The sequence below is a fragment of the Schistocerca piceifrons genome, chromosome 4, assembly GCF_021461385.2.
Source record: "Schistocerca piceifrons isolate TAMUIC-IGC-003096 chromosome 4, iqSchPice1.1, whole genome shotgun sequence".
In the NCBI taxonomy this organism is placed as follows: Eukaryota; Metazoa; Arthropoda; class Insecta; order Orthoptera; family Acrididae; genus Schistocerca; species Schistocerca piceifrons.
This window is the reverse complement of record NC_060141.1, coordinates 142,171,845-142,185,464: the sequence shown is the minus strand read 5'-3', so window position 1 is coordinate 142,185,464 and position 13,620 is coordinate 142,171,845. Positions and strand designations below refer to the sequence as shown.

Genomic DNA, 13,620 nt, shown 5'->3' with positions numbered 1-13,620 from the left:
CTCTCCCCAGCATAAGTATTCCCCTACCCTTCTTGATGGTTTTATTCCAGAAACTGTCTGTGCACACCACCTGAAATGAATTCACAGATGTCCAAGTCTATAGTCAATAGGTTAAAGTTATATCCAGCCAATATTGCACGATATGGGTATCTGTACATTGTAAAGATTAAGTTTCTATGGTTTGGTTGTCTTTTGTGAACATATACCTTGACTCATTCCATATCACAAGAGGTTTTCCTATCTTCAAATTCAACAAATGCAACTTCACTAATTATCTTGTTCTCTGATCATAAAATGATTCTTTTTCAAGAGAACTTTAAACAAATCTCCACGCATTGCATTCAGTTGCCATTGAGCAAAGATTTGTTCTCAGTATGACCAGTACTGATTATATGTATTACTATATTTAATGTGCAGATTCTGAGAGCATTTTGTTGTCTTTTCAGAAAGTTCATATAAGTTGATTGGTTAATGTGGGGGAGGGGACCAGGCAGGGAGGTCATCAGTCTCATCGGATTAGAAAGGGATGTGGAAGGAAGTCGGCCGTGCCCCTTCAAAGGAACTGGGAAGAAATTTGCTTGAAGCAATTTAGGGAAATCACGGAAAACCTAAATCAGGATGGCCGGACACGGATTTCATATAAGTTGTACGTCAATAAGCTAAATATACTGAACAGGCAGAAACACTGGGAATTCAATGTGACTATGTACAAATGTTGCCCACAATTTGAGTATGAAGGTTGTTTAACTAACAGTTCCTGATTCATTATTCTAAATTTTCTTTTGTCATTATGAACTTTTGTTATCCAGTCACCCCAAACATAATAATGGATAACAAATGAATAGATATCACAGTTTTTCAAAAATTTAAAAATTCTGGTAGAATAACAGTTGTGTATTGGAGGATAGCGTGTAACTAATCAAATGAAAATGGTAATGAGAGATAGGACATTCAAGTGGTAAGGATGAGAAATTGCCAAGCTTTACGCAGGCATGAAAAGAAACACACAAATGTTAAGGCCACAGGTACATACAACTGAGCAAGAGCTCTTATCAATAATTTCTCTCAACAACATTTGGAAGTGTGGTTTTGGCATTACTTGTGTTGCATCAGGTGAATGTTAATGTAGAGGATGATGATAAAAGATTTAATAAAGCAAAATGGGATGGCACATAGACATCAAAACATAACGTTTAATTAAAATTAATCACATGTTTTACTGTCAAGCACAAGAATGAACTTACATTTGTTCTAAGAGTTCCAGAACATGTTTATGCTCAACTCCCTCAAGCCACAATTTTTTCAGTTCCTCCCTCCGACACCGGAGGAGCATTTTGCAAGCATGTAAGTTTTCTTTAACAGCATGAATTTTTTCTCGTGACAATTGCACTCGGGTAGAGAGCTTTCCAAACAGCTGAATAAAAAAAAAAAGAAAATATATACATTTTATGATCATGCGAATTACTTAAAACATTTTTAATACTCTAAATTATACAATTTACAGTTACCTGCATAACACGTGTAAGATCTTGATCATGCAATGAGACAAGTTCATCCAATCTTTGGTCACTTTTCTTGTATTCTCTTTCCAATTTACCCTTTTCTCTGTCTCGCTGTTCATTTGATTCACTTGCAGACAGAGTCCGTATCACTGACATCAATAATCCACTCTGTAATCATTAACCCTTTGTTAAACTTGCAATAATACACAATTAATATATGCTTTTAGTAGTATTTTTAACATTATTACATTCCAAAATTACAAGCCAAATAATACTGAAGCACAGATATCAGCAGAAAACAATAAGTAGAGAATTGCAGGAAACAGTTTCAGAAATTCGCTGAGGGAAGTTTTCTGGACACAAAAAAGGGTAAGGGCTAGAGAAAGAAAGGAAGAACAATTTGGGGAAAAAACATGCCTGTGGACTAGGGAAGGAGACTGACTCAACCACAAGTCAGAACTGTTTCACAAACATAAAATACCAATTTAATATATAAAGAAAGTATTTTTTTCTGTATGAAGCAGCTGTTGAAATTGGATGTGCTACATCAAGCAGCATATTCAGCAAGTGGGCGGTCAATTTCACTCAAAGGAATGATTTCACAGATCCATTTGTGCAAGTGAACAACATGTTTTTTCAACATGCCCACACACAACACTTACTTGCTGAACCACAACATGGCTGGTTTCTCCTCCAATGTCTGGTAGGAGATGCCTTTCAGTAAACTGATATACAAAACTGGGTGTGAGTGAGTAAGATCTGTTGAACAGGCAGCATAAAACAAAGTGATCCCAAACGATTCCACATTTCCAGAATGCTTTTAACACAATTTCTCATAAGCAACTTCAAATCAAATTGTGTGCCTATGGAGTATTATCTCTGCTGTAGAACTGGATGAAGGATTTCCTGTCAGAAAGGTCACAGTCCAATTAAAAGTCACTGAGTAAAACAGAAGTGATATCTGGCATTCCACAAGGAAGTGGTACAGGTCCTCTGCTGTTCCTAACCTATATAAACAATTTAGGAAACAATCTGAGAAGCCCTCTTAGGGTGTTTGCAGATAATGCTGTTATTTACCATCTAGTGCAGTCATCAGAAGATCAAAACCAATTACAAAATTATTTAGGCAAGATATCTGTATAGTGCAAATAAGGGCAACTGAATCTAAATAATGAGAAGCATGAGATCATCCAAACACATAAATCTAAAGGACTAAAGACAACTAAATACTCGCGGATTACAATTACAAACAAATTAAATTGGAATGACCGTACAGATAATGCTGTTGGGTAGGCAAACCAAAGACTGTGTTTTATTGGCAGAAGACTTAGAAGATGCAACAGGTCTGCTAGAGAAACTGCTTACACTATACTTGTTCATAATCTTCTAGGGCATTGCTGCTGTGGTGTCACAAGGCTTAGGCCTGTCCCACCTCTCATTAAATCGACCAAGACTTATATGAATAATTGTAAGAACAGTTATTATTATTACGTTCTTTAAGTTTGTTTTTGGGTTTTCAAAAATACTGTGGGAAGAAAGTTTATTTATGTTGCAGATAACGTGGAAGACATTGCCCAACGATCACCACGAAAGTTCGATGTAGCGGCAAGTGGGTAAACAATAAAACGAATGCTGCAAACTACCGCGAGCCATGGAAGAGCCTGGGCCGCGAGAGTGTCGAGCTTCCTAGGTCGTTGTTGGACAATGTCAAAGGAAGAGATATTCTGCTTTCTCTTTGTAAACAGATCGATTGAGTCTTGAAAGGTTCATGTAAAACGTATAGGCGGGTGACACATTAGGTGGGACCTGATGCCTGTAATACTTCCACAGTTATTAAAAAGTTGTTAAACGGCAAAACCAATAGTTCATTATTTATACAGATAAAAAGTAGTAAAGATACAGGAAAGGCGTCAGAACGAAAAGTGATACATCGCTCAGCAACAAAGAAGGAAGTAAACAGCGGGCGTTAAGTGGTGCAAACAAATCAACTGATACTAGATAGAATTGGCAGATGAGATCGTCGAAGTTCAAAGAAAAACAGCTCATTTTCTATCACCATGAAATAAGGGAGACAGTGTCACATATGTCATACATGAACTGGGGTGGCAGTCATTAAAACAAAGGCTTTTTCATTATGATGACATCGTTTTATGAAATTTCAGTCACCAAGTTTCTCCTCTGACTGAGGAAATATTTTGCTGAGACCAACCTACACAGAGAGAAATGATCATTGTAATAAAATACGAGAAATCAGAAATCACACGGAAAGATTTAAGTGTTCGTTTTACCCATGCGCTGTTTGGGAGCAGAATGATGGACAAATAGACTGAAGGTGGTTCAATGAACTCTGCCAGGAATTTTATCCTAGCACCACTATGCGGGGGGGGGGGGCAAAAATTGGCCACAGTATTTGTTTTATTTGTCTAATATATCTAATTGTTGAAGTGAAGAAGCAACGGTATAGTGTTGCCGTCATTGCTTTGAAATAGATCTCCTTGTTGTTCAAGCAGTTGTACATTATTCGTAGTTCTAATAAAATGTCTCATCAGTATCAGAGGTTTCTCACAGATGATGAAGAGGTGTCAGTATAATAGTGAAGGTGATGAAAGTGATCCAGAAGAAGATGATATAGTTGTGACATATGATACTGACACAGCAATTGAAAATGAGTCAAGTTCATGGAGTTCATCCCCTGCTAAACAGCATGCAGTTGCTTCCAGAATCATTGTTACAGCAAAAAGTGGTATGGAATATATTACTGTGCCTCCAAGGCAAGTACACAGGTCAGTACAAAATATAGTAAATTTTCATGAAGTTTTGACGCATGAAGGCTTGACCTCTAGTGTGTCGGAATCTTTCAAAAAGTTTATAACGCCCAAAATAATGAGGATTATTGTGGACTATACAAACCAAGAAGCTCATAACAAGAACTTAAAACTTACAACCATAGAAGAAATGTATGCCTTCATTGGTATTTTGATACTCATGGACACAAATAATGACACTAGACTGCCTCTTGAGGACTTATGGGGAAAAGTAATTGGAAAGAACATCTACATAACTACAATAAGTCATATTCGATGTGGAGAACTTCTGTCCCTGATTCGATGTGATGATCAAGGAATAAGAACTAAAAGATGAAAGCAGGATAAGTTTTCAGAATGAGATTTTCACTCTGCAGCGGAGTGTGCGCTGTTATGAAACTTCCTGGAAGATTAAAACTGTGTGCCGGGCCGAGACTCGAACTCGGGACCTTTGCCTTTTACGGGCAAGTGCTCTACCTGCGAAAGGCAAACGTCCCGACTTCAAGTCTCAGTCCGGTACACAGTTTTAATCTGCCAGGAAGTTTTAGGAAAAGTTTTGCCCACTTTGCGAAATTTCCGACAAAACTGACGAAATGTTTGTGAAATACTACATACAAAGTGCAAACGATTGATGAAATGCTCTCCCAATTTCGAGGAAGATGTCCCTCTAGGGTCTTTATGAAAGACAAAATTGGGAAGTATGGCATATTCATTAGGATGCAATCAGATGCACACACTCGGTATTTTCTAAAAATGGAGGTCTGTGCAGGGATGGATGAACGATCTGCCGAGGACCGGAGTTAGAAGCCGCAGGTAGGAAGTGGAAGAAATATAACAACAGATTGTTATTATACATCCATAGACCTAGCCGAGGAGCTTTACAATGATGACAAGTTACAGTAACAGGAAACACATACCAGAACAGCTAAAGAAGATGCAGGGTCAAGAGCTACATTCCTCTAAGTTCTTATTCACAGATCCAAAAACAGGCAACACACCAGTTACCTTGTTTTCATACATCTCCAAACTGAAGCTTACTAAGAATCTCCTACTTCTTTCCACACAACACAATGATAACAAGGTGGATGAGTCGACAGGAATAAGAAGTATAATGTAAGAAGGTTGTATCTGCTAGAATTAGGTCAACAGCTCATTAGGCCAGCTGTGGAAGAGAGAGCAAAGAATATCATGAGTTTATTACAAAAGCCTATCATCTCTGCAATGGAAAGTGTTCTAGGGAAAACACTGCCTAGCATTACTGAAACTGTTCAATCTGTTGAATTTTATTCAAGAGGAAGATGTCACCTCTGTTTGAAGAGTAAAAACTCTAAAAAGGAAAAAGACGAGATGACAAAAGTGTCTATAGTTTATTGCAGGTGTTCCAAGTATGTGTGTTCCACTCATTCTGCAAAAACAATCATATGCAGAGGTTGCGAAGTTGAAAGTGAGTGAGGGAAAAACTCAATTGTGATTTCTGACTGATTTTCTGTTTTCTTATTTGTGGTTTGCCATTGTACGTTTTTTTATGATTTCTTAATATAAGTCAGATGTATATGAAAGTGTTAGTTTCATGATACAAATATAATATTTCTCATATTCATTACTTTATTTATTGCATTTGTACATGTTATATGTTATAATGTTCCTGATAACTATGCAAAGAGTGGTGCAACCTAGTAAAGAAATTCCTAGTTCATTAAATAATCAAAACAAAACAAACAAACAAACAAAAAAATGTTAGAAAGTGAAAAGAATGCGAGGTCAATTTTTGCCCCCCCCCCCCCCCCCCCTTTAGACATCCATGTGACAGATCCAAGTGTTAGGGTTAAGTGTGAGCTGCAGACTAGTCATGTAGATGAAGATGTAGTAACACCCTGCCTCTCCCAGAACCAAACTTCTAAGTACTGCTGACAGTTGCATACAAAAGTAATAAAAAATAATCCTAGCTTTCAGAATTGTTAGTTCCTATCTCAGCAACTAAGGGTGTGGTGTTGTAGCAGGACTGTTATCTCATTCAGTCATCCTAATTTGGATTTTCTTTAGTACTAGTATTAGTAATTTTATTTGTACAAAGATCATTATACAATGACATAAGGCCTGTCAGCTCAGTACAAGGAAAAACATTTGACGAAATTCATTTAATGAAAGGCAAGGGGCAGATGGTTGCCATGAGCTTTCTGGAATATAATAGAACAGGTTTAGGAAAATAAAAACCTAAATCAAGACAGCCAGACAGAGACTGAGACTATATCCTAATGAATCAGTGGCCAGTGTCTTAATTCTTCATCTGATTATGCTGAACATACAATTCTCTTATATCTGTACACATTTGGAACAAGTTAGCTTAATAACATGAAAACATCTGTCTCTCATCATTATCCCCTGTACACGACACAAATTTGCAGATGACTTTCAGGCTCTCAAATAATTATAGATAAAATCTGGGATGCTTCCTAATAAATGGAACTTGTCATCATCATCTTCATTCTCTGTCGATTATTGATAATTTGAAATTAACAACTTACGCAGTCACATTAAATGCTTTACTTTTATTTTATACTGTATGTAATTAATTTCCAGTTAAGGCATGTTTTCTTAATTAGTATTAATTTCAAAAATGGTTCAAACGGCTCTGAGCACTGTAGGACTTAACATCTGAGGTCATCAGTCCCCTAGAACTTAGAACTACTTAAACCTAACTAACCTATGAACATCACACACATCCATGCCCGAGGCGGGATTCGAACCTGCAATCATAGCGGTTGCGCGGTGCCAGATTGAAGCGCCTAGAACCGCTCAGCCACCACAGCCGGCTAGTATTAATTTCCCTTAACAATATGTCCCTGTTCATGTGATAATGTAACAAAGGTCCTATGTAGTAAAAAAATGAATTAAGTACAAGGTTTTACTTTTTTAATGTTTCTACCTGTATATTGGATTATATTTTTTAACAGTAAAATAGTGTTGATGGAGAAACACTATTTAGGAACGTATATTTTACTATATTTAGTATGTTCCCAGCTCGATATAAAGGCATACTACATCACAGGACATCTAACATACACTATGTGATCAAAAGTATCCAGACACCTGGCTGAAAACAACTTACAAGTTCGTGGCGCACTCCATTGGTAATGCTGGAATTCAATATGGTGTTGGCCCACCCTTAGCCTTGATGACAGCTTTCACTCTCGCAGGCATACACTCAATCAGGGGCTGGAAGGTTTCTTGGGGAATGGCAACCCATTCTTCATGGAGTGCTGCACTGAGGAGAGGTATCGATGTCGGTCGGTGACGCCTAGCACGAAGTCGGCATTCCAAAACACCCACATAGGTGTTCTATAGGATTCAGGTCAAGATTCTGTGCAGGCCAGTCCATTACAGGGCTGTTATTGTTGTGTAATCACTCCGCCACAGGCCCTGCATTATAAACAGGTGCTCGATCGGGTTGAAAGATGCAATCACCATCCCCGAATTGCTCTTCAACAGTGGGAAGCAAGAAGGTGCTTAAAACATCAGTGTAGGCTTGTGCCATGATAGTGCCATGCAAAACAACAAGGGGTACAAGCCCCCTCCACGAAAAACACAACCACACCATAACACTAACACCTCCGAATTTTACTGACGGCACTACACACACTGGCAGATGATGATCACCGGGCATTCGCAAAACCCACACCCTGCCATTGGATCGCCACATTGTGTACCGTAATTCGTCACTCCACACAATGTTTTTCCACTGTTCAAATGTCCAATGCTTACACTCCTTACACCAAGCGAACCCTCGTTTGGAATTTACTGGCGTGATGTTTGGCTTATGAGTAGCTGCTCAAAAATGGAATCCAAGCTTTCTCACCTCCCGCCTAACTGTCATAGTACTTGCAGTGGATCCTTATGCAGATTGTAATTCCTGTGTGATGGTCTGGATAGATGTCTGCCTATTAGTCATTACGACCCTCTTCAACTGCCGGCGGGACCGATGACCTTTGCAGTTTGGTCCCTTTAATCTTTAAACCAACCAACCAATCAACAGCCGGCGGTCTGTGTCAGTCAATAGGCAAGGTCGGCCTGTACGTTTTTTGTGCTGTACGTGTTCCTTCACATTTCCACTTCACTATCACCTTGGAAACTGTGGACCTATAAATGTTTCAGAGTGTGTAAATCTCACATACGGATGTATGACACAAGTGACATCCAATCACCTGACCACATTGGAAGTCTTTGAGTTCCACAGAGTTCCCCCTTCTGCTCTCTCACGATGTCTAGTGACTGCTGAGGCTGCTGATATGGAGTACCTGGCAGTAGGGGGCAGCACAATGCAAAATTTGCTCACTGTATTAGCAGCAAAGGCAAAATCTGGCATAGACATTTGAGCTAAATATAAAAGATTTCCCACTGCCTCCAAGTAAGCTACCTTCATATTTCATCATCTTTTGGCTCTAATAACTTCACACCCTGTGGTAGGTGTAGAAACTGGCTTGCAGTTATTCATGCCAAATTTTTCTGGTTTTCTTTTTGTGTACATTCATTGGTCAATTAATAGCTCTTCTCCATTGTAACTTCTTATGATCTTCACCAAGATACATTTCATTTCATCTAAATCATGCATAAAAAATTCAGATTGAAGTTGTTTCTAAAAACTATTCATTTAACTTTCACTTTTTGTCAAAATAAAAATATCGTCAACCAATACATCCAAAATTATGGTTTCTTCGTTATTTTTTCTGCGATATACAGGATGAAGTGAAATTTGCGCACTCGGGCTTCGCAGCACGACTCCTCACATGCCAGCAATAAAAAAATGTCTCTCCCAAAATTTCGTCTGGCAAGTACATCTGGCAGAAAAAGGACGTTAAAGAGGGTGGCAGTCTGGCAACACTGTAACCACATGTATGGTGACTACCTCTGTCAGCACATACTGGTGCAGTGTATAAAGTTTTGGGTTAGCATGCAGGAGGTCGAGGGTTCGATCCTGGGTTGGGCCCCCCCCCCCCCCCCCTTTTTATTGCTAATTTCATTCTGACGTTTTATTCTGTAATATACAGCATTTCTTAGGTCACGCGTATCCTAAATTTACAACATTTTGCAACGCTGAACATAACAAATATGTGGTTGCACAAATAAGAAACAGACAGTTGAAACACACAAACTGTCATAGGACAGAATAACTACAAAAACAATATCGGTTTCAAAATACTAAAGATGACAGCACAGTACAATAACACAACATCTACTTGTCATTTATACTACATGTAATATGAGCGCTCAGATGTCGCACATTAGCAACCAGTGACGATAATGTCCATATTAAACTGCATGACCTTCACAACAGAATACATTGTCCTTAGAACAACAGATGGCCAAAGTGACCTCCCTCCACATCCAAAAATTGTGCAATTCGCCGGACCATGAAGCTCTGGTCCCTTTGCACCAAAGGTGCATCCACAGTAACAAGAGCAGCATGAACACACGCTACCAATTCTTCCACATTCGTCGGCAGAGTAGATTACATGTGCTCCTTCAGGTTGTAACACAGGGAGATGCATATCCTCCTATTTCCATCTATTGTACTATAAATTTTTTTCCTTATTTTGTTACCTGAAGATATGATATTTCTGTGTCTTTATATATTGTAATTGTTTTACTATTTGTATATATATATTTATGCAATTATGTCGATGTATAATTGGTTTGTTTTGTAAACACTATTTGTATTTTTACGCTGGGTCTTGCCTAGGGAAAACTATGCCATCAAACAATTACATCGATCAATCGTGTGGAGAACCAAAGTGTTTAGGATCTTTGTTAGTTTTAACTCTGCCGCGTGGAGCACAGGCAGAGCTGAGTCTGGCTGGAGTAGGGCAATGGAGCAGGTGTGCTGAGTGACGCTCCCGCGAGTTGCCGCGCTTCCGGGGTTTGGCAGCATGTAATTGCGCTCGACTTGCTATGATAGTTTCTGGCACGGTGTCGCAGATGGGAAACATTAGCAGGCACACATCAAGAGCCCGTTTTGCCTGGTGTCGAGAAGAAGGTGCGCCAACATCCAGCTTCTGCAACAGCGACGGCCGACAATAAGTGCTTGTCGCCACCTCTTCGATTGACGACTTCAAACCTTCTATCAACCAACAAGGAAGACTGAAAGCACGTAAAGGTTTAGAACTGTATGGCAGACCTCAGCTTTTCAAACTGTTCCATTCGCATCACAAAAATATAGCAACTTAGCATGAACCTTTGTTGCTCATTGTCCCAATTGCATTACCAAGCAGGGTCGCTTCCTTTTCAGAAATGAACCCATGTGTTGTTGATATTCAAGCAGCAGCATTAAAGTAACATCATTCCATTTCACTGCTTTAATTTCAAAGTTCAGTTAAAGTATTCATAGCTGGCTACAATATTTAGATTACACAAGCACAAATTAAGAGTGCGAGTTTTGTTACCCTATTTTAGCTTACCTGTGACTGCAGCTCAGCTTGGCATGTACTAAATTTTACTATTGTTAATTGTTCAACATCATTTAATTCAAGTTCAAAGTTAAATCTCTTAGTTCCAAATTGTGTAGATTCAAGTTGCTTTTGAGATGATTGTTGAGGTAGCCCAAGACTAACCTTATTTTATTTAATTTCGTAGTGCTTCAGAAAGAAAGTTCACTATTAATTTCAGTCACTAAATTAACTTTCAATTTTCTGGTTTTATTAATTCTTTTGCTAAATTAAGTCAAGAGTGTAGCGAAATTTATTACTTCTGACAAACATTCAGTTTTCACACGACACGTGTCAACCTTCAGTTGCCACACTTTTAGTGCTAATTATGTGTGCAATAACCTTTCTTTTTCAGTTATTATAGTAGTTGTCCATAGGACTGGCGACCGTAATTTTCCCCAAATCTCAAATATCTAATTAACGGCAGTTAATTGTTAACGTAGCAACCACACATTTACTTTCTTGATTAACTTTACCCCTTTTCAAAATTAGTTTCCACCAGTTTCATTTGCATTTTTCCTTTCATTTATATGTAACCCTTTCCTCCCTCTTTACTGACAGATTAACTTCGGTGATGACTGCTTTTCCCAAATTTCCATTAGGTACACGTGGTTTAATTTTTACTGTCATTAAGGTCGATAAGTGAGGGGAGGTTACAAGGTGTCCACACAGGAAGAAACCCAAGGGATTTAGGTCAGGTGAAAGTGGTGGCCATACAACTAGACCTCCATGTCTGTGCCGTTTCCCTGGAAATGTTCTGTCCAAATACTGTCACAAGAGTGTGGAGGTGCACCATTGCATTGAAACCATATCCTCTGCCGAACATGTAGTGGAAAATCTTCCTGCACATCAAGCAGATAGTTCGAGAGGAATGCAAGATATCTTCATGCAATCAACTGGTCAGGCAACATTTAGGGCCCAACCACCTGTCACCCAATATTCCGGCCCAGACATTGATACCAAAGCAAACTCAGTATCCACGGTCTTGGGTGAGGTGTGGGTTAACCTCACACCAATGGTGGGCATTGTGCATATTAAAGACACCCTCACGAGTGAATGCTGGTTCATCTGACCAAATTACGGTGTTCACAAAGTCACCGTTGGCTTTCTGTTGTTGGAACCATTCACAGAATAGCATTCTCTGATGTGATGAGCATGATGCAGGTGTTGCGTGAAAGCATAATGATAAGGGTGCAGCACATGCTCATGCAGCATGTTAATGACTGGGCTTTGCAAGACACGCATCTGCCTTGCTACGCTACGTGTACTTCACTGAGGTTCTTGGTGTATGACCTCCAGAATAGCTTCCTCAGTGGCTGGGGTACAGTGAGTCTGTGGACGACCTCTGTCACGTGATGGTGGAAGGAGACAACCTGACTCCCGAAGGCGCAGCTCCAGATGAGAAAACACACATTTTTCTGGATGGTGTTGATGAGGATATCTAGCAGCATATTCATGAGCAGCAACACCAGCCCCATTATCAGATGCACCAAGAACCAGAAGCATATCCACATATACATTGTTTTTCTATGCCATATGTCTGCCACACTGATTAGAGATTTACAATGAGAAAATTCGACATGCATGTACATTGGAGTCTGTCACGGGCATGTTACTCTGCTCGCAACTAGTCCCTGTCTGGTGGACAGTGCATACAGTATAAACACGATTCATCCTGACACCGCTAATTGTGAAATGTTTGGTTTCGAATTACACTGTTTCCCTAACAGTAATAGACGTGATGTTTCCACAATCCTATCGATATAATAATAATAATAATAATAATAATAATAATAATAATAATAATAATAATAATAATAATGAGAAAAAATTGAAAAATACATCCAAATGGCTGAGGAAGTCAAGGACATGTGACATCAGGATAAAGTTGACATTATACCAATTATACTATCAACTACAGGAGTCATACCACACAATATCCACCAGTACATCAACGCAATACAGCTACATCCAAACGTATCTATACAACTACAGAAATCTGTAATTATTGATACATGTTCAATTACCTGAATGTTCCTAAATGCAATGTAACATATACCATACAGTTAAAAGGAGAGTCACGCTTGATCAAGGTCCGCGTCACTTTCCATTTTTTGACCAGACATAACGTCCGAGAAAAGAAAGAATAATAATAATAATAATAATAATAATAATAATAATAATAATAATAATAATGCATTGAGATAGTACTAAACAGCTTGCAGTTATCAGACTTAATGCTGAAAGGCATAATTAGTGGGACCATGGTGATACATACAAATATTAACCGAGTTTGGGCATCATTCGCAAAGCACACTGTTAGTCCTACTGGTAACGTAAGGCCCTAACGAAATGTAATGGACGTGAACGAGGCAAGAATAATAGTTGGTACTAATCTATGGGAACACTGAAGGAAGGTACAAACAAAACAGGTTTCACATCTAGTAGATGAAGTGGTGCGAATAAATTCATGCCCACGATGTTATCTAGAGATACCCGCTGCAATCACTGTTGACGATAAAGATGCCTGATACTGTACCACCTGGACTACATTTACCAAACATAAAACGTATGCCTCAACACAGGATTGAACCCTCGACCTCCTGCATGATACTGCAAAACTTTACACACTCCACCAACAGCACAGTGCAACCAAGATGTGATGACAGAGGTAGTTCCATACATGTGGTTACAGCGTTGCCCAATTGTCACCCTTTACTGTCCTTTTTCTGCCAGATATACTCGCGAGACGAAATTTTGGGAGAGACATTTTTTTTATCACTGGCATGTGAGGTGTCACACTGCGAAGCCCGAGTGTGTGAATTTCGCTTCACC

The 13,620-nt window shown here is 39.0% G+C and overlaps 1 protein-coding gene across 1 annotated transcript in view; it reads right to left on the bottom strand.

Annotated features, from left to right (window-relative positions):
- The window catches only part of LOC124795203 (exocyst complex component 4), a 234,362-nt gene that overhangs the window by 205,069 nt on the left and 15,673 nt on the right, over positions 1-13,620 (bottom strand). The window contains exons 2-3 of the mRNA XM_047259109.1: positions 1,509-1,670; positions 1,245-1,414 (exon numbers count right to left, since the gene is read on the bottom strand). Of these exons, the coding sequence (XP_047115065.1) occupies positions 1,245-1,414; positions 1,509-1,670 (332 nt within the window). The remainder of the gene's footprint in view (positions 1-1,244; positions 1,415-1,508; positions 1,671-13,620) is intronic.